At 43.9% G+C, this 24593-nt stretch overlaps 1 protein-coding gene across 2 annotated transcripts in view; it reads left to right on the forward strand.

Moving 5' to 3' along the window:
• Nucleotides 1–24593, forward strand: part of LOC125454437 (aryl hydrocarbon receptor-like) — a 128740-nt gene that overhangs the window by 82087 nt on the left and 22060 nt on the right. For both annotated transcript variants that reach the window (XM_048535178.1, XM_048535179.1), the window contains 4 exons: nt 1178–1301; nt 3809–3939; nt 10039–10241; nt 13406–13515. In XM_048535178.1, the coding sequence (XP_048391135.1) occupies nt 1178–1301; nt 3809–3939; nt 10039–10241; nt 13406–13515 (568 nt within the window). The remainder of the gene's footprint in view (nt 1–1177; nt 1302–3808; nt 3940–10038; nt 10242–13405; nt 13516–24593) is intronic.

Consider the following 24593-nt stretch of genomic DNA (forward strand, 5'->3'; position numbering starts at 1 on the left):
AACCTCTCTAGAGAGAAGGGCATCTTTGTTAACAAGAGACCTCATTGGGAGAGGTGTGAACTGTAAGGCTGTAATTCTACCTACATACTCTTTTTGCCTTGTTTACCTTTAATTTCCCTTCATGTTTGTAAAGTTCTGACGCTAATAAAATCCCCACTTCATGACGTATGAGTTAACAATGGGTTCAAATCTCCCCTTACAGTAGTTTCCTAGTGGGAAAGTTGCTTTTTCCCCCAATTATTTTCATTTGCTCGGTGTTTTAGAATATGCTGGCTCTATAGAATCAACGGGAAAAAAGAGGCCAAAGTCCACTTAATCTGTTGTCCCAATAAATAAGGCACCCATCTCTTGCTTACTCGAACAGCTTAGGAATTCCCATTATTGTTAACGCAAAGGGTTTAAACTGGCAAATAATGGGATTCAGATTGTTGAGTTCAGGTGCTTGCTGAGTTTTGAAATGGAGGATGTTAAACATTCTGGGAAGTGTTGCCAAACCATTTCTCCTTGTTTTACAGCCACAGAATGTAAAATGCTTAGCAAAGATATCATTACGTGCTATGTACATGATGTGGAGTTCATGAAAGTGTTTGTGGCTCCCAGACTGTTTTTCCAAGGCGAAAAAGTTTCTAACTGTTTTATAATGAGGGCCACCTGGTGTTGAGAAGAGAGTGACTTGATTCCTTGGATGGGAGGGTTATCCTATGCTGAGAGTTTGAAGGGAAAAAAAAACAGGCCACATTCTCTGGAGCTTGGAAGTGTGAGAAGTGATCTCACTGAAGTGTATAAAATTCTTTGACGGTATGTGCCAAGTGGCTGTTTCTCCTGGCTGCAGAACCTCGAACTCACGGTCACAATCTCACGTGAGAGGTAACTGTTTTGGACTGAGTTAAAGACAAATTTCTTTTGGAATTCTCTATCGTCATGAGCTGTGATTGCTTAGCTATTGAGTATTGTTAAGATGGACAACTGCAGATGTTCGGGCATCAAGAGAATTAAGGGGCACGGGGATCAGGCAGAAAGGTGGTTAACATATAAGATCAGCCATGACTTAATGAATGGCAGAACAGGCCTGAGGTGCCAAATAATCTACTGCTCCTTTTGTTTTAATATTTAATATTGACTCAATGCCAAATCTGTTTCGTGAATCTGAAAGATTTCTTGTATTTTCTATCGTCAGACTGATGTCATGCACCAAAGCGTGTATGAGCTGGTTCATACTGAAGACCAGCAGGAAATACGCCGAAATCTCCACTGGGCATTGAACCCCCCCAGCATCAGCAAAGCAGAGAATGCTCTAACAGGCAAGTCGAGGACCTATCTCGTCACACTTTTACTCTTCCTTCTTTTGAAACCCTCTCTAAGAGGGTCAACGCCAATGTTGCAAAACAGATCAAGGTTAAAAAAGTTGAAGGCAGGCTCACCAGATGGGAATTAGCGAATGCTGTAGTTTTAGAGCCATGAGCTCTGGGGAGGAGCAGAGGATCAAGATGGGATGAGTTCAACCAATGAGAAGGGGAATGTCAATAACTTTTATGCGTTCAGTCTTTGGATATATGGTATTGCTAGCATTTAGTGTCCATTTCGAATGACTTTCTCATTTATTGTCCATTTCGGATGGGCTTTCCCCTGAAGCTGAATGGCTCAGTAGGCTACTTCAGGGGGCTCGTGATAGTCAATGCAAGTTGGTATGGAATTGATCTCACATTGACCTGGTCAGTGGGTCAGCAGATTTCCCATCCCATCCTGAAAGGCCATCAATGAATCAGTTAGGGTTTGTCTGCAATCTGCCAGTTTCGTGGCCGTTTTTTCTCAATGTCACCGTGTTGTCCCCAGATCTTTATATAAACTCATTCCCAAATTCTTAATCAGATATGATTCGACTTGAACTCTGTTTCAGGAATAGCAGTCTTGTCCATTGCATTATTGGTTAAGCAATACCACCACCAAACCAGCAAGAATAGTTGAGGAACTGAACAGATTCAGTGAAATTGGAGTATATCAGGGGAGGATGAGATAGGATTAAATAAGGAAGTGGGGAGAGGTGAATGGCACCTAACAGTCCTGTCAACTTGTGTTCTGTCAGTTGCATCACTCCCAATGATCAAACATCATCTGCTACCCCACGAGTTGACAATGAGGAATGAATTTAAAGAAATGAGCAAGGATTTCTCTTTAGGACAATGGGTAGAACTATGATTCAGAAATAACATGCATGTATCACTTCTTCAAAGAAGTCCAATACTTTGTTTAAACATTTCTTTTTCAAAACCATGTTGACTCTGCCTGATTACCTTGAAATTTTCTGAGTGCCCCTGTTTATTGTCTGAAATAACAGCCTGTAAATATTGTTCTGACATCTTTGATATCATAAACGCTTACCTAACCAGCCTGTCGATTTCTGCTTTCTGTCTCACTCCCTTATCCAACAAAAGAACTGCATTTGCTGTTATCGAATTTAATGGAATCTTCCCTGAATCTATGGAATTTTGTAAAATTAAAACCAGCACATAATTATCTCACAAGCTACTTCTTTTAAGAAACTAGGATGCAATCCATCAACACCCAGGGAGCTTTAGGCCCTCAGCTCCATCAGTTTGTTCAGTAACACTTTCCTGGTGACTTTAACTTTTTGAATTCCTCCTACCCATGTAGCTATTTTTGGGAACTTGTATCCTCTGCAGTGAGGATCAGTGAAAAATGCCTGTACATTTGCCAACTCCTTGTTTTGCATTATTAATTCCCAGACTCATTTTTTATAGGACCATCTCTTAGTTTGTTAACTCTTTCTAATTTATGTGCAGAAACTCTAGTTAACTTTTTTTTATATTACTGTCATTCTCTTGTACATTTCGTTTCCCTGTTAAAAATCTATTCGTTTTGTTTGTTTTTTTAAACATAGTCTATCTATTCTTTTCACCTGGCAGCAAATTCTGCACATTTAAATTCTTATTCTTTGAGTGTGATATTATTTTTCACTTCTCTTTGCTAATCATCAATATTGACTCCTCTCTTTGGACTTTTTCTTACTCATTGCAATGTATCTGTTCTGTGTGTTCTGAAATGCCCTCCTTAAATGTCTGTGGCCGTCTTTCTGCTGACTTATTCCTTAAACTAATTTATCAGGTAACTTGTGCTAGCTCTGCTTCTGTGCCTTTATTTCAACCCTAATTTAAGTTTAAAATATTAACTTTGGACAAATATTCTGTCTTTCAGATGAACATAAAATTCAGGCGTATTATGATTGTTGCTCTCTTAGGGCTGACTTTGCTATTCACTAATCCTGTCATATTGGACATCAGCAGGTCTGTTATAGTCTGCTCCCTGGTTGGTTCCAGGACATGCTGTTCTAAGAAAGTATCTCCAAAACATTCTCTGAACTCCTCTGAGGCTATGTTTGCTCATCTGCCTTAACCAGTTAAAATCCCCATTGTGATTGCAGTGCCTTTCTGATGGTCTCCCACTGCTTTGCGCTTTTAACTCCATCCCACCATATGGTTACTGTGAAGGGGCCAGTACAATACTCCCAGAAACACCATCTTGACAGTATAATTTCTCAACTTTTACATTCTGGTGCCCAGAACTTAAATCATCTCTCTGTATTGTGCAGAGACTATCATTAATTAACAGATATACTCCCCCCGCCCCAAATAAAGCACCCATTTCCTAACTTCCCATCCTTCGTAAATGGTGTGCACCCTTCAATATTCAGGTCCCAGGTTGTGTCATTCTCCAGCCATGTTTCTGTATCACTAATGTGGTAGTTTGCTAACTGTTTAATTTGTTCTTCGTTTTCCAACATCATCTTCAGGTGATGAAGCTACCTCAACAGCTATAATTTGCTACAACCCTGAACAATTGCCGCCAGAGAATACGTCATTTCTCGAGAGGAATTTTGTCTGTAGGTTTCGCTGTTTGTTGGATAATTCATCCGGTTTCTTGGTATGTTACCGATTTCCATTATTTACGTTGTAGTGAATAGTTTTCTGGTAATGTTCTCACTCGCCAGAAAGGTTTTTGCTAAATGCACCCGCAGCATAAAGTAAATGATTTGAATATCCTTTTTCCAGAATCTCCAATGCCAAGTTTCTAATGCCAAACACGATAATGGAATCCTTTCTTCAGCGCATAAAACCCACGTTTTTGTCTCCAATATGTTTGATCTCTTTGCACTTGCTTTTGTCTTTTTAGCAGTTCCAGTTTGTCATTTTAAAGCAACGTACACATTGGTTGCTGGAAATACTAAACAGGTCTTGCAGTGTCTGTAGAGCAATGAAAGGTCATAGAACTGAAGCATTAACTCAGTTTGTCTTAGCTGCATCAAGTGCTCTCTCCTTGGGTTAGTGAGCAGTGGGGGTAATTAAACAGTTTAACACAGTCTTGAACAGTTTGGTATTTCAATATGTTGCAAAGGGGCTTCTGCACTGCCAGTGCAGCCAAACTTCAGTTAAGCGGTGAACTGAGGCCCGGTTTGCATGTGGTGTTGGTGGATCTGATCATTGAGGATCCTCTGGCATGGTTTAAGAAAGAGGCTTTTTTTTTCAGAGATACATAGCAAAATAATTGTGGATTTTCAGAAAGCCTCTGATAAGAGGTTAGGAAGCAAAACTAATGGATATGGGATAAGGGATAATATATTGACAGGGATCAAGAACTGGATGACAAGCCGAAAACAGAGAATGGTAGACAGTGAGTAGTGGGACACTACAAGGATCAGTACTAGGTCCCCACCTATTTACAATATATGTAAATGACCCAGATGAAGAAACCAAATGCAATATTTTCAACTCTGCTAGGCAGAGTTGCGAATTGTGAAAAGGATGTATGGAGACTTCAAGGTGATTCTAACAAGTTGAAACAGTATCAAACACATGACAGATGTATTCCAATGTGGCTAAATGTGAAGTTACATCCTTCAGTATGAAGAACAGAAAAGAAGACGATTATTTAAACAGTGGCATTTGGGAAACTGTGGAAGTACAAAATTATCTGGGTGCCCACGTAGTGCAGTCAATGAAAGTAGACAGGCAGGTGCAGCATGCAGTTGGAAAGACAAAAGGTATGTTGACCTTTATTGTAAGAGGATTTGAATTCAAAAGTAGGGAGGTCTTACTGCAGTTGTACGGGGTCTTGGTGAAATTTCACCTGGAGTATTCTATACAATTTTTGGGTCGTCTACCTGAAAACGGTATACTTGCCTTGGGGGCGTGCTGCATAGGTTCACAAGGTTGATACTGGGCTTGGCAGGACTATCCTATGAGAAGGGATTGACTGTGTGTGTATTCAGTAGTGCTTAGAAGAATGAGTGGGGCTCTGATTGAAACATATACATTTCTAACAGGCCTGGAAAAAATAGATACAGAGAGGATATTTTCTCTGGTTGTGGACTCTAGAACCGAGGACAGTCTCAAGATGCAGGGGAAATCATTTAGGACTGAGATGATGATTTGTTCTCTCAGAGGATAATGAACCTGTGGAATTCACTTCCTCAGAAGGCTGTGGAGGTCAAGTCATTGGATATTTTCAAGAAAGAGATGAAGTTTTAGATTTTAAAGGCATCAAGAGGTAGGGAGAGAAGGGGGGAATATGCTATTGCAAAAGGGGATCAACCATATGATCATAATGACCATATTATTGAATAGTGGAGAAGGTGCACAGGGTCAAGTAGACTACTCCTGCTCTTCGTTTCTGCATTTTCAGAGCAGAGTGTTCTCCGTAACTTCTTGATCGACACATCTCATTCAAGCATCACACTGGCCATCATCACATTGGACTTTGTGATTCATATCACAGGCTTTGTGCATGAAGTAAATAACGTGTTTATTTGTGAAATGGCATTGCGTGAGAGCCTCAGGCATCAAAGGAAGCAATATTCACCCAGGAAATCCTTTTTTTTAATGCTGTCATGTCAAACGTAGTGCTGGTTAGTGGGCGACTGCTGGAGCTGGAGACTTTTGCGAGTGAGTGGGCTAAGGAGGGTGACTCTTCCAGCCAATCATTCCCTGTGATGATAACAAAGTGTGGAGCTGGATGAACACAGCAGGCCAAGCAGCATCTCAGGAGCACAAAAGCTGATGTTTCGGGCCTAGACCCTTCATCAGATGATGATGATCAGACCCTCTCTGATGAAGGGTCTAGGCCCGAAACGTCAGCTTTTGTGCTCCTGAGATGCTGCTTGGCCTGCTGTGTTCATCCAGCTCCACACTTTGTTATCTTGGGCTCTTCAGCATCTGCAGTTTCCATTATCACTGATACATTCCCTGTGGTGAAGCAGCGCCCCATTGCCTTATACAATTGAAGCAGCTCATCGGAGTTGTTGGTAAATGTCTTATATATTGTCCACTCAGGAACGTATTGCCACACTCATCCTAGATTCTGATGCCACTGTACATTATTTATCACCCAAGTCATCTCTCTTGCCTTGCTTTATTGCGTTGAGGTTAGCTGTCTGCCAGGTTGACTTATCCTTTGCTGTTCCTGGTTTGTGTTAGCGTTTTGCTTTACATTGGGAGCTGAAGCTGTGTTGGACACCGAAATCATGATGTTTGATGCATTCTTAAATTTAAGCCCTCTGATCAGTGCTGCTGACTGAAACTGGATGTTTTCATCCCTCCCTCTTTGCCCGAGTGCTAAGAGAGCTTGGTGCCAGCTGACTGCATATCGGACCGAGTTCTGCAGACTTGTGCTGAGGACTTGCACAGGACTGCAGAGATAAAGCCGTGTTGCACAATCTACCGAGCAGGGACCAGTGCAATGTAAACTTGTAGAATGTGTCACGAGACTGGTTGCTGAGACGAATGGGTGATCCTATGATGGGAAATAGAGTCGACAAAGGTCACATTTGTTGGAGTTTGGAAGAATGAGAGCTGATCCAATTGAAACAAGACAAGAAAACCTTCAGGGAATTAGCAGACATTGTGGATGATTGACCTTGGCCAGTTAATCTAGAACCTGGATCATATTGTAAAAAACGATTAAAGAGGGCACCCACTAAAGATATATCACTGTCGTGCTGTGATAATTCAGTGTAATCACAACAGTGAAGCTCTTTCTTGAGGCATTTCCTGAACTGGTTGATCCTCTGGAACGACAGAGCTGAATATTTAAATCTTTTTGCTTAGAGCTTCCACTTCACTGTGGAGATATCAGGTCAAATACACAACCAGTAACCTGATAGGAAAACTTTGCTCATATTTAGATAGCTGTGAAAGCATTTTTCTTTGGCCAAACGCTATCTATGTCTGTTTTTGTTGAAATCCATCAGTTAATGTTTGAGGCATATTGTTCACAGATGAACAATATCCCTTCAATGGCAGAGTTGATAGGGGTATCATCCACTTAGGACTGAGATGATGAGAAAGTTCATCATTCAGAACCTTGTGTGGAATTCTTGATCCTGGAGATCAGTGAATGCTCGGTCATTGGCTATATTCAAGAATAGCCATTGATTTATTTTTGGATTCTAAGGGAATGCATGGATTATGGGGAAAGAGTGGGAAGGTAGAGTTGAGGTAGAAGATTGGTCACAATTTTGTTGAATGGCGATGAAGATGCAGACTGGCTTCCCGCATCTCGCATTTCTTACGTTCTTATGTTCCATCAGTGAGGGTTTTGCAAGCACTGTAGTTAATCATTGTTGACCTTTGCTGATGGATTTGCAATGACATTTCCCCTGCCTAAAGGCATTCAAACTCTCTATGATGCCACTCAGGTCACATAACACAGTGTTTATTCCTGAGGCGACTTGCAGTGGATAAGCCAGTGAGATCATTGTCTCTTGAGCTTAGATTTTGTCAGAGAGCCCCAAGTCTGTTGGCCATCAATAAGAAAAGTGGGCTTTAATTTAAACAGCTGTGGTATCTGTCTTCCTCTTTGATAACCAAAGGTATTGAAACGGTATGTTTCCTGTGTTGATTTCAGCAATTTCTTTCTGCCTGAGTAACCTACTATAAATGGCTATTTCAGTGGTAACAGATTGGTAACTATCTATATCCACTTCCGTTCCAAAATGCCTGCCACATTGATGTGCTACCTCCTACTGTCAAAGTACATGAAAGAGAAGACACCACATGTTTCAGATATCCAGCATCTGGAGCACTTTCTGTTTGTCTGGGAGAGTCAGGTTAGTTGACCATTTCCAGGTTGTGGTTAGTTAGGGTTTAGAGGGATCAGTGCTGGGGCCTTACCTACTTGCAACCTACATCAATAGCTTGGATGAAGAGGTGGGCACACTGTAGCCAAATTTGCTGAGGAAACCAAGGTAAGTGCGAGCATAAGCTATGAGGAAGACATGAAAAGTCTGCAAAGGGACATAGATTGGTTTAAGGAGTGTGCAGACACTTGACAGCTGGAATACAATGAGGAAAACTGTGAAAAGTGCATAAGATGATTTGAAAAATCAGTATATTAATTAAAAGGAGCGAGACTGCAGAATGCTGTGATACAGAGAGATCTGGGTGTCCTTATGCTTGAAACACAAAAGATTAGCATGCAGGTGCAGCCAGTAATTAGGAAGACAAATGGAAAATTACCCTTTTAGTGCAAGGAGCATTGAATGTAAAATGTGGAAGCCGCTATTGCAAAGCATTGCTGAGATTGCATCTCGAGTATTCTAGCAATTTTAGTCTCTTAATGTAAGGAAGGAAATACATTGGAGGCAGCTTACAGAAGCTTACTAGGTAATTTCCTGGTTGGAAGAGTTTCAGTTGTCAGGGCACTTGGATTTCATATTCACTGGGGTTTGCAGAGGTGCTCTGACTGAATCACATAAGAGTCTGAAGGGGCTTAACAGCGAGATGCTGAGAGAATTTTTCCCCTCTTACAGGGAACCCTGGAGGAACCGTTTCAGAATAAACAGTTGCATAGTTGAGACACTGACGAGTGGGTGATTCTTCTTTCAGAGAACATAGCCTTTCAAATTTTTGCTGGCAGTGTAGACTGAATCATAGAATAGAATCACAGCACCCCTACAGTGTGGAAACAGGCCCTTTAGCCCAATAAGTCCACATTGACCCTCTGAAGAGCATCCCACCCTGCCCAATGCTCTACTCCTTTCCCTGTAACCCACCTAATCTACACATCTCTGAGTACTACGGACAATTTAGCATTATCAATCCACCTAACCTGCACACTTTTGGACTGTGGGAGGAAACCCACGCAGACACAGGGAGAATGTGCAAACTCCGCACAGACCGTTACCCGAGGCTGGAATCGAACCAGGGTCCCTGGTGCTGTGAGGCTGCAGTGCTAACCACTGAGCCACTGTGCCGTCCTGAATATTATTGAGGCTGCCATAGATGGATTTTTGAAAAGGAAGGGAATTGTGTGTTGTGGGAAATGTGGAGGAAAGTGGCATTGAAGCCACTGTCAGATCAGCCGTAATCTTATTAAATGGCAGGACAGACTCAAGGGGCCGAATGGTCACCTCCTGTTTCTTATGTTCTCCTGTATCCAGAGGTGGTCAGAAACCAGGAAAATGTGAAGCCTTTTGCTTTGATTTTCCTCTTTTTCTTTTCATCCCTCCTATTGGGGAATGTGCACTTGCTTTTAGATTAGATTCCCTACAGTGTGGAAACAGACCCTTCGGCCCAACAAGTCCACACCGCCCCTTGAAGCATCCCACCCAGACCCAACCCCTATAACCCACACACCCCTGAACACTACAGGCAATTTAGCATGGCCGATCCACCTAGCCTGCACATCTTTGGACTGGGGAGGAAACCAGAGCACCCGGAGGAAACCCACGCAGACACAGGGAGAATGTGCAAACTCCACACAGACAGTTACCCGAGGCTGGAATCGAACCCTGACGCTGTGAGACTGCAGTGCTAACCACTGAGCCACTGTGCCACCCACAAGCTTTTGAAGATTGTGTTTTCTCCATTTGTTTAAAAAAAGTTGATAAGCAAAACACCCTCTCCTACACTGGGCTCAGAAGGCGCCAGATTCAGAATCTGTCCACATGTTCAGCAATTTCATTCTTTGCGGTTTAATCTGAAGGCTTCTTCTTTCTGGTTGATGTTCCTTATTTTTTTCTCCCAGGCTCTGAACTTTCAGGGGAGGTTGAAGTTCCTACATGGACAGAATAAGAAAGCAGAGGACGGTACTCCCATCCCCTCTCAGCTGGCTCTGTTCGCTGTGGCAACCCCTCTCCAATCTCCCTCCATCTTGGAGATTCGGACCAGGAATATGATCTTCAGGACCAAGCACAAACTGGACTTCACCCCACTTGCGTGCGACGCCAAGTAAGGAATGGTGAACAAAGTCGAAAGAGCCATCCTTAGACTTGGGGAGCTTCAGTTGTATTATCAAAAATAGTTTGTGGATGGTATACCATTGATGAAAATGTTCAGATTTTCCATTGTGCCATTTGAGTGTAAATCTGTATCAGTGGATACAGTTCTTATTTTTCACAGTTTCAAGGATGTTTTTTGAAGGGGTAATGGAAAGGGTTAATGAGAGTAATGCACATGACGCGGGATTTCCAGAAGGCCATGTGATACAGTTCCTCGCAACGCACTTGTGAGGAAAGTTGTAGGTCGTGGTAAGGCCGGCATTGTTTTACCAGGCTGTTTTCTCACAAGAGTGGTAGCTGGTGTCAGTTTAATCTGAGGACCCTCCTTCATAGTAACCTCAGCAGGTGTGAAAATTGATCCAACACCAAAGTGATCACTCTACATTGCAAACCAGTTGTCCAACTAACTGAGTTAACCAACCCCCTTCCAAGGTTCCTGCTCCCAAAGGGTCAATGGTAAAGTGAATGCAAAATTGGCTCAGTGGTTGGAAACGGAGAGTAACGGCCAACGGATATTTTTTGGATGAGGGGAAGCTTAGTGGTGGAGTTCCCCAGGTATTGATGTGCAGGGAGCAACTTCCACATTTGCAAATGGCACTAAACGTGGAAGAATTCAAAAGTGTGAGAGAACAGTGTGAAACTCAAAAAGGACATTGATAAGTTGGTATGGGCAGATAGATGGCAGATGAGGTTCAAAGTTGAGAAGCGTGCCATGATGTACTTTGGTTGGAGGAACACTGCAATACAATGTAAAATAGGAGGTTCAGTTCTAAAAGAGATGCAGGAGCAGAGGGACCTGGGTATTTATGTGCGCAGGTCATTGTATGTGACAGACAGAGCAGTAAATAAAGCACAGTGTTGTCAGCTGGGTCATGAAGTGCATGAGCTCAGAGGTGATGTTGAATTTGTACAAGACACTTGATAGACTTCAGCTGGAGTATTGTGTACAGTTGTGGGTGCCAAATTATAGGAGAAATACAAATACATTGTAGAGAGTGCAGAAGTGATTTCCTAGAACAGTTCTGGGTATGCCAAATTTCAACAGAGGATAGATTAAGCAGTTGGGACTGTTCTCCTTGCAAAGGAGGTGGCTGAGAGCATATCTGATGAAATGATCAAAATCATGAGTAGGTTGGACAAATAGATAGAGTGAAGGAGTTGCTGCTTCTAAAAGAAACAAGAATGGGATGGCAATGATTTGAAAGTGATGCACAAAAGGATTCTGGTTAACCTAGCAGTTTCATGTGCGAAGATAATAATTGGTGTTATTATTGACAGGTAACAGAAAATCGATTTGCTTTTACAGTAATTTATGTACAAACAGTTCACAGGCTAGGTTATTTTCTGTCCAGTCTATACCCTGTATTGCAGCTTGATTAATCAGAAATGTTTTGATACAGCCCCACACCATCCTTGTTAGGCACTTGAGTTAATGTGCAGCCACTTTCTACATCAGTGATCTACATCCTGAAGGGGAAGAAGACATCACTGGAAGCCATTGTCAAGATCACGGTTATAGAGTGTAATCGGGAAAGATTTTTAAAAAAATAATCAGTGAATCGTTAGTGATATACTTTGTATCGTCTAATCTGGACAAACCAACCAGTTCTGTTCAATTGATGCTGACAGCAGCGTTCCCAATGGGAGACCCATTTATCACTGCCTTTTCTTTAAGCCAGAGTTCCTCTACATTTCTCAAAATGACTGAACCTTAGATAACAGCTCCATCAGCTCTCTGTGTTTGATCTTCAGCTGTGACTGGCAAACAGATTTTGGATGTGCTTATTGCCAGGGGATGTTTGGGGGTTAGAGGGGGTGGGGGCATGTTTCATGATCAGGCTCACAAGCAAAACAGTCTTGAGCTCTAGATGACTGTCTCCTTGCCAAGACCATGGATGCTCAGATCATTTTGCAGTGAGGCTGAAGTCACCGTTGTCTACGCAGGACTATAGGGCTGCTGTCAACCTCAGAATCACTACAACTCAGGTGAGAGGGGAGATTGGGAAGGAAAGTTTTTTTATGGGACCAGGGCATCATTAGCTGTGTCAGCATGCATCGCCCATCCCAAATTGCCAAGAGGGCAGGTAGGGGCAAACACATTTCTATGGGTTTGGATTCAAATGCAGGCCAGACTGTGTAAAGATGACAGTTTCGTTCCCTAAAGACATTAGTGAACCAGATGGGGTTTCTCCTGGCAATCAACAATGGATTCACGGTCATCATTCGACGCTAATTCCAGATGATTTTTTTTTTGTCCCCTCGGAATAAAACTCCATCATCTACCATGGAGGGATTTGAGCCTTGGTCTCTGCATTAACAGTCAGCAATAATACCACTCGACCACCACCTCCCCAGTTTAAGAGTCCTTCGTGGTAGGCTGATGCAAGAATCGAGTCCACACTACTAACATCAGTCTATGTTGCAAAACACCTCTTCACCCACTGCGCTCACCAGCTTTGTAGTACCTTGCACCACTGCTCCACCTGAAAACTCAAAACCAGATATTTCATTCAGGGGATCTGATGTTTTTTTGAGAACAGTTTGTGACTCATCTTATTTTTTTGTTTGAACCCCTACACCCCTCAACTCAGATTGCAGATTTTTCTTCTCTCTTTATTGATTCACGGAATGAGGGCGTTGCTGGCCAGGCAGCATTTATTGCCCATCCCTCATTTCCCAGAGGGCAGTTAAGTGTCAGCCACATTGCTGTGGGTCTGGAGTCACATGTAGGCCAGACCAGGTAAGAATGGAAGTTTCTTTCCCTAAAGGACATTAGGGAATCAGATGGCTTTTTCCTGACAATTGACAATGGGTTCATAGTCATCATTAGATTCTTAATTCCAGATATTTACTGAATGCAAATTCCGCCATCTGTTGTGGTGGGATTCGAACCCGGGTCCCCAAAATTTTATCTGGGTCTCTGGATTAACAGCCCAGTGATAGTACCACTAGGCCGTCGCCTCTCCTTGAGCCAGATTTTGTCGGAGATTTTCTCGCCAGTGGGATAGTGGTCCACAACCCCGTATTCTCAAAGGGGACAGAGTTGTTGTTCAGAATTGTGATGGTTCCCAGGTTTGCTGTCTGTTGTGGTTAATCGTTTCCTCTCTATGCCAGGGGGAAGATTGTTCTGGGATACACAGAGGCTGAGCTCCGAGCTCGAGGAACCGGATACCAGTTTATTCATGCAGCAGATATGCTTCACTGCGCGGAAAATCATGTCCGGAGTAAGTGCCCCATGAATTTCTCGGCTGCCTCCGTCATTACTACATGTGCTGTGTTCTCCATGTGTTGTAGGGCTTCCCTGCCTTTGCTGACTTATGCATGGGCCTAGTTTGAAGGAAGATAGCGCTTGCTAGTACCATATCGGTGAAATGTTCGGTGAAGTCAAAAATAAATTCTATATGCATGTCCACGGGAAGGAGTAGATGCTTGAGACATGTTCAACATCTGAGGGTAACACTTCGTACATGGACCCCATACACAAATGGGGTTTGCATTATATGTCCAACATAGACCGTACGTTTATTGTCATCCATTTTCAGAATATGCAGGACAAAAGGAGGTCATTTGGTGCCTTGTGCCAGAAAGAGCCACTCAGCCAAATCTTCCATCTCACCTTTTGAATTGTAATCCTGTAGGTTGCGCTATATATATGGAGGCCAATGATTAGCTGATCAGCTATGGACAGAAATAAATTTTAATTTGGCAACAAAGCAAAAGTGTCACTGGAATATTTGGGTCAAGATTTGGCCTGTGGTAGAATCTCATGATCCTGAGCAGTCGTCGGCCTTGAATCTAGGGACAACTGTTGAGGGAATTGTTACATGGTGTAACAGAGGAACTCTAATGTTCTTGCCCCACTGACTTAAGAACATAAGAGCTAGAGTCAACCATGCAACCAATGGAAACTGCTCCTCTTTCTACAGAATTATGGCTGTTACTTCACATCAACTCCACGTTCCTGCTCTGTCCTATATCCCTTAATTCCTTAAGTGTCCAAAAATCCATCAATCTCAGCTATGACTGAACAACCACAAGTCTCTGCGGGAGAGAATTCCCAAGGTTTAGAACTATTTCAGTGAAGGAATCACTCTTCATCTCAATCCTAAACAACCAATCCTTTATTCTGAGATGAAGCCACCTGGTTCTTGGTCCAGGATCTTGTCAGGGAGGGGAACTTGCGGGTGTGGTTTTTCTAAGCATCTGCTGCCTTTGTCCTTCTGGATGGTAAAAGTTGTGTTTTCAGAAGTGTAGAACAAGGAGCCTTGGTGAGTTGATGAAGCACCTGTTATGGATGGTGCATAGGTGCTCGAAGAAGTTATCGTTGAAGCTGGTGGCTATGGTGTCAAGTAAGTGAGATGCTTTGTCTTGGATAGAGCCAAGCTTCATGAGTGTTGTTGGAGTTGCACTCATCCAGGCAAGTGGAGAGTTTTCCATCATACTCCTGACTTGTGCCTTGAAGTTGAAGACTGGGCAGTCACGTGGTGAGTAACCTCCTCCAGGATATCATTTATCTGACCTTCTCTTGTATCTATTGTACTCATGTAACCAGTCCAGTTCAGTTTCTGGTAATCCCTAGGATGTTGAATGTGGGAGATTCAGGAAAAGTAATTCAGTTGAGTGTCTTGGGAATTGTTAGATTCTCTCTTGTTTGAGATGGTCATTGCCTGGTGTGTGTGATAGTATGAATGTTGTTTTCAACTTATCAGCCCAAACCTGGATGCTGTCCAGGTCTTGATCTGTATGCTTGCCAACTTCTTTAGTGCCTGAGAAGTTGGGAATAATACTGGATTTTGTGAAATTTCCAGTGAACATCCCCACTTCTGACCTTGTGATGGAGGGAAGGTCATTGATGAAGCAGCTGAAGGTGGTTTGGCCTAGGACACTACCCTGAGGAGCTCCTGCAGAGGTGCCCTGGAGCTGAGGTTACTGATCTCCAACAATCACAACTATCTTCCTATGCTCCAGGTATGACTCCAACCACCAGAGAGTTTGCCCCCGATACCCATTGTTTCCTGTTTTGCTAGGGCTCCTTAATGCCATGCTCAGTGGAATACAGGCCTGATGTTGAGCATAGTCACTCTCACCTCACCTGTCTTGAACAGAAACTCTTGTTGCTATGAATCTTAGTCGCTGCATCTTGAATCAGAAATTTCGCAAAACCATTAGCAAGTTCATCCTCAACTTGGCCACTTTGTCACTCTATCATATGTCCATATCTGCCACAGGGCCATGCCATTTTCCATCTCATCTATCTTTTGCCATCTTCAGTCTCAAATGTTGTGGTAATCTCCGAGCCAGTCCCCTCTTCTGCAGCCTCCATAGATTTCAGCTCAAGTGAAACTCTGCTTGTTTATCCTCCTTCACATGCAGACTTGTTCACCTCTCAACCTTCTTCTTCCTAACATGCATTGACTGCCTCAAACCTGAAATTCCTAAACTGATGTTTAAATCCCTCCATGGCCTTGCCTTTCCCTATCTCTGACACCAGCTCCACCCCCAGAGTTTCCCGAACTCTCTGAGTCTTCTGATTCTGACTGTCTGTCTATCTCCTGGTTCCTTTTGTCCCACTAATGCTGGCTGTACCTTCAGCCATTTTCGCCGTGCTCTTTAATTTCCTCCTTCTTAGCCTTTCCATCTCTTCTCAATCAAACCCATCTCTCATTAGGTTTTTGCTTAACCACTTCTTCAGCTTTGGTTTTCTGTAACTGTACCTCAAGTGAAACACCTTGGTTTTTCTGTGCTCAAGGCACTGGTTCAATGCATGTTGTTATTAAAGAAAAAGGCCGGTTGACGTTGCACCATTTTTCTCCTCTTTGTCTTTGCAAACCAGGATTTTTTTGCGACTTTTTTGTGAACCCTGTGTCAATGAACAGCATTGTGAGCTCTAATCCAGAATATACCAATTCGGTTAACACTCTTGGGGCTGATGTAGAATAATTTAGCAGGGAAAAGTAAACCTGTCTCTACCTCAGTTCAATGACATCTTGCCACCCAAGCTAGAGCCATTGAGAGCGATAGACCAGGCTGAGGCTTTTTACACCAGAGAAGACAAAATTCAGGTGGATGGAGTGTGGATTTAGCAGTGGTTGTTAAATTATGAAGCGGTTTGACAGGGGAGGCATGGAGAATACCATTCCACACACAAAAAAATGTAAAATTATACGTCATAAATACAAGGGAGTCATAAATCCAGTTAGAAATGCAGGAGAAATTTCCTTTTGTCGGAGAGTGGTGGAATGTACTACCAAGGGCAGTTGAGGTGAATAGTATTATGTAGTTATGGAATGGGAGATACTCACATGTGGGAGGAGGGAATAAAATGATATGATGAGATAAGTCAGAATCAGGGGGAAATCCTGATATGGAACATAAAGACCAGAATGTATTGGGTATCCTGAATGGTCCTTAATCTCAGTGTAACTGCAATTAAACTCTCTCTAACTATCAATGAATCAGATTGTACATTTGAACCAGAGCATATTATTTTATAGAGCTGGCCCATCCACTCCAACTACTGCGTTAAGACCGGACCAAACCCATTTCACCTTTGAACATTCGTAGCTATCAGACAAAAAGGCTTGCTTCCATTCAGTTTGAGAGGCACTTTGAAACCCAGGGCTTGGGCATGAAAAGGTTAAACTTTTATCCCAAGGCTCTGAACCTACCTCTGGGATGAGATGTACGGCCGGATCATTCCACCCTGAATGGATCCCTACCCTGGAACAAGGTTCTCTCTTGATTTTTTAATGTCAGCCAGGACCGAAGAAAAGACTATCTTGTTCTGCCCCTGCCCCAAGCATCGTAAAACCGTCATATCCTACCAGTTTAATCTGGATTCGAACCCAAATCCCAAAGGTGGACAAAAATCCCAGCTCTCTCGGGGATTGGATAAATGCTGGTAAATCCACAGTTTGCTCCCTTGCCATTGTCAATAACTCAGCTGGAGGTTATGTAAAACCCGGGGGAAAAGTCCCTGAGCCCTCTCCCCATCTCAGTGAGGGCTTGACATTTGGGATTGTCATAGGAGATGACATTTAAAATTTACTGATGTCGTGAAAAAGGGGCAAGCTGCAGAAACGGCCTGTTCTGTGCTGTACTGTTCTATGTTCTATGTTCTAAAACAGCTGCCTGTAGTCAGCGAGGTGGAGCTTTTGGACCAAGACAGAGAGCGATGAAAACAATAGCTTGCCTTTTGTGAAAAGAAAGAAGAACTCAGCTTCCCTTCCTTCCCATCGACTTGGCTACCACACTGCCCAGTCCACAGCCTGGAAACCTGTTTGCAATCCAGCCCAATAAATCAACCACAGGGGTTTATGGGAAGCAGTGTGCTTTTGTTGGCAAGCATCCCCCCTCTACTGTCCTGCATCCCAAATAAATCCTGTGCAGCAAAATCTAGCACTCTGACGATTTAGACGACCTTTTTGTTTGGGGTACGGAGTTAGGAGCAAGGAGCGGTGATCCTGCACACAACTAGCCTGCTGAGCTGCTGCTGTAACTCAGCCCCTGGTTGTTTTCATTGAGGTCAGATCGGAGAGGGAGTGGGGGAGTGGTAATGGATAATTGCCTGGCAGCAGCCAGAAAGCCAATTAGGCCAATTTAAAATTCCAATGTTAGCGCTTATTAAAATCTGTCTGGGATTTTCCAAGCAGGCAACTCCCACCAGATGTGACCAAAACCTGATGAACTGAAGAGGCCTCATCGGAGCTGAGCTGGGTGGGGGCAGGGAAATCGGCCGTCATTGCCTCCCTGAACTTAATACCCGCTCCTGCAGCCATGTTTGCATGAGGGACAGAGCTGCCGCAATGGTCTGGAGGAATTTCTCTTCCGCAGTGACGCACTGATTAAAGTGGTCATTTTGCTTTATTTCTGGACGTATAAGAACTCTTCAGAGGTTGCTTCCATCTCAAGGCAATTTGTCAGTCGACAACCTAAAATGGCCTCTTCTGTCCCAGATAGGGTCTGCTGAAGTGTCAATCCCAGATGGCCTACTCCACTCCCTCTAGAATTGGGAGCCCACCCATTCTCTTCAACTGGACAGGGGGCAGCTGAGCAGGTTTTGCAATCAGCCAGAGTCCCATCACCATCATTTCCAGACCCCCTGCCCTGTGTCTCATCCCAGTGGTGGGATTCCAGCCTTGGGCAAGAAATCTAACCTTTTTGTGTCTGTATCCTGTAAGTTTTAAGTGCATCCTAAACTGAAGGGAAGGAAGCCTTTTTATTCATTTACAGGATGAGGGCATCACTGGTTAGGCCTAATCCTTAAGTATTCAGAGGGCAGTTAAGATGCAACTGTCTTACTGTGGGTCTGGAGTCACGTGTAGGCCAGACTAGGTAAGGATGGCAGTTTCATTCCCTGAAGGACATTAGTGAGCCAGGTGGGTTTTTCCCAACATTTGACAATGGATTTATGGTCATCACTCGAGTCCTAATTCCAGATTTTTACTGAATTCTATCTCCACCGTCGCAGGATTCGAACCGAGGTCCCCAGGATGTTACCTGGCCCTATGGATTAACAGTCCAGCAATAATGGTCGTCATCTCCCCTTAGTGAGTTTTGTAGAGTCCTTAAAATGGTTGTTGGAGGGAATGGTATGCATCTGGCATAAATGTACTGTCTGATTTATTCACAGTTAGGGTGAAGTTTTATTGCACTTACACTGAAATTAAGGACCGTTTGGGACAACTGATCCATTCTGGTCTTTATGTTCCACATAAGCATCCCCTCCAATCCTGACTCCATCTCATCTATCCTTGTATTCCTTCCTCCCACATCATCCCATAACCACATCAATTATATTCACCTCAACTGCTCTCAGGCAGCACATTCCCCATTCTTCTCCCATGTACCTAATCTTCTTACTGACTTGTACATTTTCCTGATGTTGAAATTAAGATGTATGGTTAGGTCAAAGTAAAAACAGCTGTACACAAAAGCTGATTTACAGTCATTGAGTCATACAATGCGGAAATAGACCTTTCAGTCCAACTAGTCCAAGCCAACCAAGTTTCCCAAACTAAACTAACCCCACTTACTGCATTCGACACTTATCTCTCTGAACCTTTCCTATTCATCTATTTATCCAAATGTCTTTTAAATGTTGTAACTTTATCTACCAATTCCTCTGGCAGTTCATTCCACATATGAATCACTCTCTGTGTGAAAAAAGTGCCCCTCAGGTCCCTTTTAAATCTTTCTCCACTCACCTTAAAAATACGCTCCCTAATTTTGAACTCACCCACCCAAGGGAAACAATCTTCGTTATTCACCTTATCTATGCCCCCACATAGTTTTATAAACCTCTTTAAGGTCACCCCTCAATCTCCTATAGTCTGGTGAAAAAAGTTCCAGTCTATCCAGCCTCTCCTTATAACCGAAACTCTCCATTCCTGGCAACATCCTGGTAAATCTCTTTTGAACCCTGTCAACATTAATAATACCCTTCCCATAGCAGGGTGACCAGAACTGTATACAGTACTCCAAAAGTGGCCTTACCAATGTCCTGTACAACCTGAACATGATGTCCCAACTCCTATGGTCAATAGTCTGAACAATGAAGGCAAGTGTGCTAAATGCCTTCTTAAGCACCCTGTCTACCCGTGACACAAATTTCAAAGAACTATGCCCCTGAACCTCTAGTCTTTCTGTTCAACACTACCCAGAGCTCTACCATTGTCTGTATCGGTCCATCCCTTGTTTATTTTAGCAAAATGCAATAACTGCATATTTATCCAAATTAAACTCCATCTGCCATTTGGTCCAATTGATCAAGACTTGGGAAGGGAATGACACTGATGACGAGATCTGAGCTATGATAGTGTTCTGTAGATACTATGCCAAACTGCATTGGTTTCTTTCTTTTTCTTTATTTATTCATGGGATGAGGGCGTTGCTGGCCAGGCAGCATTTATTGCCCATCCCTAATTATCCAGAGAGCTGTTAAAAGTCAACCACATTGCTGTGGGTCTGGAGTTACATATAGGCCAGGCCAGGTATGGACAGCAGTTTCTTTCCCTAAAGGGAATTCGTGAACTAGATGGGTTTTTCCCAACTATTAGCAATGGATTCAAAGTCAGTATTAGATTCTTATTTCCAGATATTTATTGAATTCAAATTCCACCATCTGCCATGACAGGATTTGAACCTGAGCATTATCTGGGTTTCTGGATTAGCGGTCCAGTGAATATACCACTTGGCCGTTGCTTCCCCTGTTGTTGAGGGTTTGAACGTCCAGCTGCTCTCTGATGAAGGGTCTAGGCCCGAGACGTCAGCTTTTGTGCTCCTGAGATGCTGCTTGGCCTGCTGTGTTCATCCAGCTTCACACTTTATTATCCTGCTCTTGGCTGTTGTTTGATGGCAATTAATTGTACCACCTACATTGATAGCCCTCCAGCAGTACGTTTCTGGGCTATTTGGCTGTTTTTAACTCATTACCCATTCCTGTAGATCCCAATTGATGATCCTTGCTACACATGTATGTATGCGTGGTTTTCTGATGAAAACAAGGGCCCACACAATTGAATACAAGTGAAGCTCACTGCTTCAGCGTTAGCTATGAACAGTAACTCACGGAGGGCACCAGAGAATTTCCTGTAGGCACTGCACCCCAGTATGAGTCAATGCTTTCAGGAGAGACGTTGGAATCGGGCACTGTTGGCATGACTTTGAAGGTGAATTTTGATCATTCAGTTCTTGGATTATTGGCAAAAAAGAAACGCCATGTAAGCTAATGTGAATGAGGGTGACCCAGGAGCGATCACTGCTTATCAAAACGAATACAACACATCAGTGGATCAATGATAATGGGAACTGCAGATGCTGGAAAATCCAAGATAATAAAATGTGAGGCTGGATGAACACAGCAGGCCAAGCAGCATCTCAGGAGCACAAAAGCTGATGTTTTGGGCCTAGACCCTTCATCAGAGAGGGGGATGGGGTGAGGGTTCTGAATAAATAGGGAGAGAGGGGGATGCGGACCGAAGATGGAGAGAAAAGAAGATAGGTGGAGAGGAGAGTATAGGTGAGGAGGTAGGGAGGGGATAGGTCAGTCCAGGGAAGACGGACAGGTCAAGGAGGCGGGATGAGGTTAGTAGGTAGGAAATGGAGGTGCGGCTTGAGGTGGGAGAAAGGGATGGGTGAGATGAAGAACAGGTTAGGGAAGCGGAGACAGGCTGGGCTGGTTTTGGGATGCAGTGGGGGGAGGGGACGAGCCGGGCTGGTTTTGTGATGCAGTGGGACCGTGTCTCCCGCATTTCCCGCAACACAACCCTCACACCCCGCCCCCGCCACAACCTCCCCTAGAGGATCCGCCTCGTTCTCACATACCACCCCACCAACCTCCGGATACAATGCATCATCCTCCGACACTTCCACCATCCACAATCCGACCCCACCACCCAAGCTATTTTTCCATCCCCACCCTTGTCTGCCTTCCGGAGAGACCACTCTTTCCGTGACTCCCTTGTCCGCTCCACACTCCCCTCAAACCCCACCACAAACAGCACCTTCCCCTGCAACCGCAGGAAGTGCTACACTTGCCCCCACACCTCCTCCCTCACCCCCATCCCAGGCCCCAAGATGACCTTCCATATCAAGCAGATGTTCATCTGCACATCTGCCAGTGTGGTATATTGTATCCATTGTACCTGGTGTGGCCTCCTTTACATTGGGGAAACCAAGCGGAGGCTTGGGGACCGCTTTGCAGAACACCTCCGCTCTGTTCGCAATAAACAACTGCACCTCCCAGTCGCAAACCATTTCCACTCCCCCTCCCATTCTTCAGATGACATGTCCATCATGGGCCCCCTGCAGTGCCACAATGATCCCACCCGAAGGGTGCAGGAACAGCAACGCATATTCCGCTTGGGAACCCTGCAGCCCAATGGTATCAATGTGGACTTCACCAGCTTCAAAATCTCCCCTTCCCCCACCGCATCCCAAAACCAGCCCAGGTCGTCCCCTCCCCCCACTGCATCCCAAAATCAGTCCAACCTGTCTCTGCTTCCCTAACCTGTTCTTCCTCTCACCCATCCTTTCCTCCCACCCCAAGCTGCACCTCCATCTCTTACCTACTAACCTCATCCCACCTCCTTGACCTGTCCGTCTTCCCTGGACTGACCTATTCCCTCCCTACCTCCCCACCTATACTCTCCTCTCCACCTATCTTCTTTTCTCTCCATCTTCAATCCGCCTCCCCCTCTCTCCCTATTTATTCCAGAACCCTCTCCCCATCCCCTTTTCTGATGAAGGGCCTAGGCCCGAAACGTCAGCTTTAGTGCTCCTGAGATGCTGCTTGGCCTGCTGTGTTCATCCAGCTTCACACTTTGTTACATCAGTGGATCAGATGGCTCAATTTTCTGACTTCAGACGCCATGATTTTGCCTGTACCGAGTGTGTAAGTCAACTCGCCTCTTTTTCAAGCTACAACCCGTGCTTCGAAGTCCAACTCAGCTTTTCACCCAACAGATAGACATAGGTTTTACTTCTCAGTATCTTTGGAACTTGGAAGAAAAGGACAAGCAAATGATGCAAGCTCCTTTCTGTGTCGGATGCTGATGACATTTCAAATTTCCAAGCACCAGATAACCGTGCCCAGCAGTTCACTCTTATACTCGACGTATAAGTTGACTCCTGTTTTTTGAGGCATTGTCTTTGTGGTATAGAAGGCCAATTTACACACTGGCATATCTTTAGCACTTTCTAGCGAGACCGAGTGAGGAAAATTGGATGTCTGAGTAGCGTGGCTTATGGAAGAGGAACCGAAAAAATTGTGAGCCATCACGCAGTCAACGTGCACTGAACCAATGAGTTAACGTTTCAGGTGCTGATCCTTTATAAACATAAGGGGAAATAATTGAGGAAGATAGATGTGGAGAAGCTGCACAGTGCGGATTTAAAACAAACTCCAATTTCAAATAATGCATGGAAAATAAATTAGGTCCATTAATAGTTTCATCCAAACCACTTCAATGTACAGCTGGGTGTGATGTATTGGGTGGATTTAACGTCTGTTCACATTTGTGGTTTTGGAAATATTTCTTATTCCCCTTTAAGAACCTAGGCAATTGTACGTCATACAATGTATATAACAACAACTCGCATTCATACGGCACTTTTTACATCCCAGGGTGCTTCACAGTAGTGGAATCAAGCAATATTAAATTTGAACAAAATAAAAACCAAAGGAACTGCGGACGCTTCAAATCAGGAACAAAAACAGAAGTTGCTGGAAAAGCTCAGGAGGTCTAGCAGCATCTGTGTAGAAAAAAAATCAGAGTTAACGTTTCGGGTCCGGTGACCCTTCCTCAGAACTCAATTAAATTTGATATGATTTGACTTATTATCACCTGTACCTCAGTGCAGTGAAAAGCTTTGTTTGTGAGCAGTACATATGGATCAGAGGGTGAAAAAAGACTTGGACAGAGTGAGGCTTACAGGTTACACTGCAAAAGACATGTGCTTGGCTAGATCAATATATTTGAGGTTAGCGGGTCCGTTCATCAGTCTCATAGCAGCAGGGGAGAAGCTGTTCTTGAACCTGCTTGTGTATGTGTTGAAGCTTCTGTATCTTCTAGTTGACAGAAGAGGTTGCCGGAGAGCATTAACAGGGTGGAAGGGGTCTTTGATGATGTTGGCAGTTTTCCTGCAGCAATGAGAAATGTCAATGACTCCTGGATGGGATGTTGGCTTTCATGATGGTCTGGGCAGTGCACACCACCTTCTGTAGTTTTTTTACTGTGTTGTACAGAGCAGTTGCCATAAGAGACTTTAATACAGCTGGATGGTATTCCTTCTATGGTGCACCTGTAAAAGCCACATAACTTGGCATCAGGGGAGATGATCAGAAACTTGGTTGAAGGGGTATGTTTCAAGGACTGTTTTAAATGATAGAATCCATATAGTGTGAAAGCAGGCTGTTCAGCCCGTTGAGTCCACACTGCCCCTCTGAAGAGCATTCCACCTAGACCCACCCCCATATTTCCTATAGTTAATCCACTTATCCTACATATCCCTGGACACTATGGGCAATTTAGAATGGCCAATCCACCTAACCTGCACATCTTCGGACTGTGGGAGGAAACTGGAGCTCCTGGAGGAAGCCCACGCAGATGCGGAGTGAATGTGCAAACTTGACACAGACGGTCGCCAAAGCCTGGAATCGAACCCGGGTGGCCTGGCACTGCGAGGTGGCAGTGAGAACCATTGAGCCACCGTGCCACCTTAAAGAAGAGGGGGAAATGAAAAGTTTTAAGGAGTAAATTCCCAAGCTTGGTGCCCATGCTGGTGAAGACATGGCCACCAA

This window comes from Stegostoma tigrinum, chromosome 7 (assembly GCF_030684315.1).
Source record: "Stegostoma tigrinum isolate sSteTig4 chromosome 7, sSteTig4.hap1, whole genome shotgun sequence".
NCBI classification, from domain to species: Eukaryota; Metazoa; Chordata; class Chondrichthyes; order Orectolobiformes; family Stegostomatidae; genus Stegostoma; species Stegostoma tigrinum.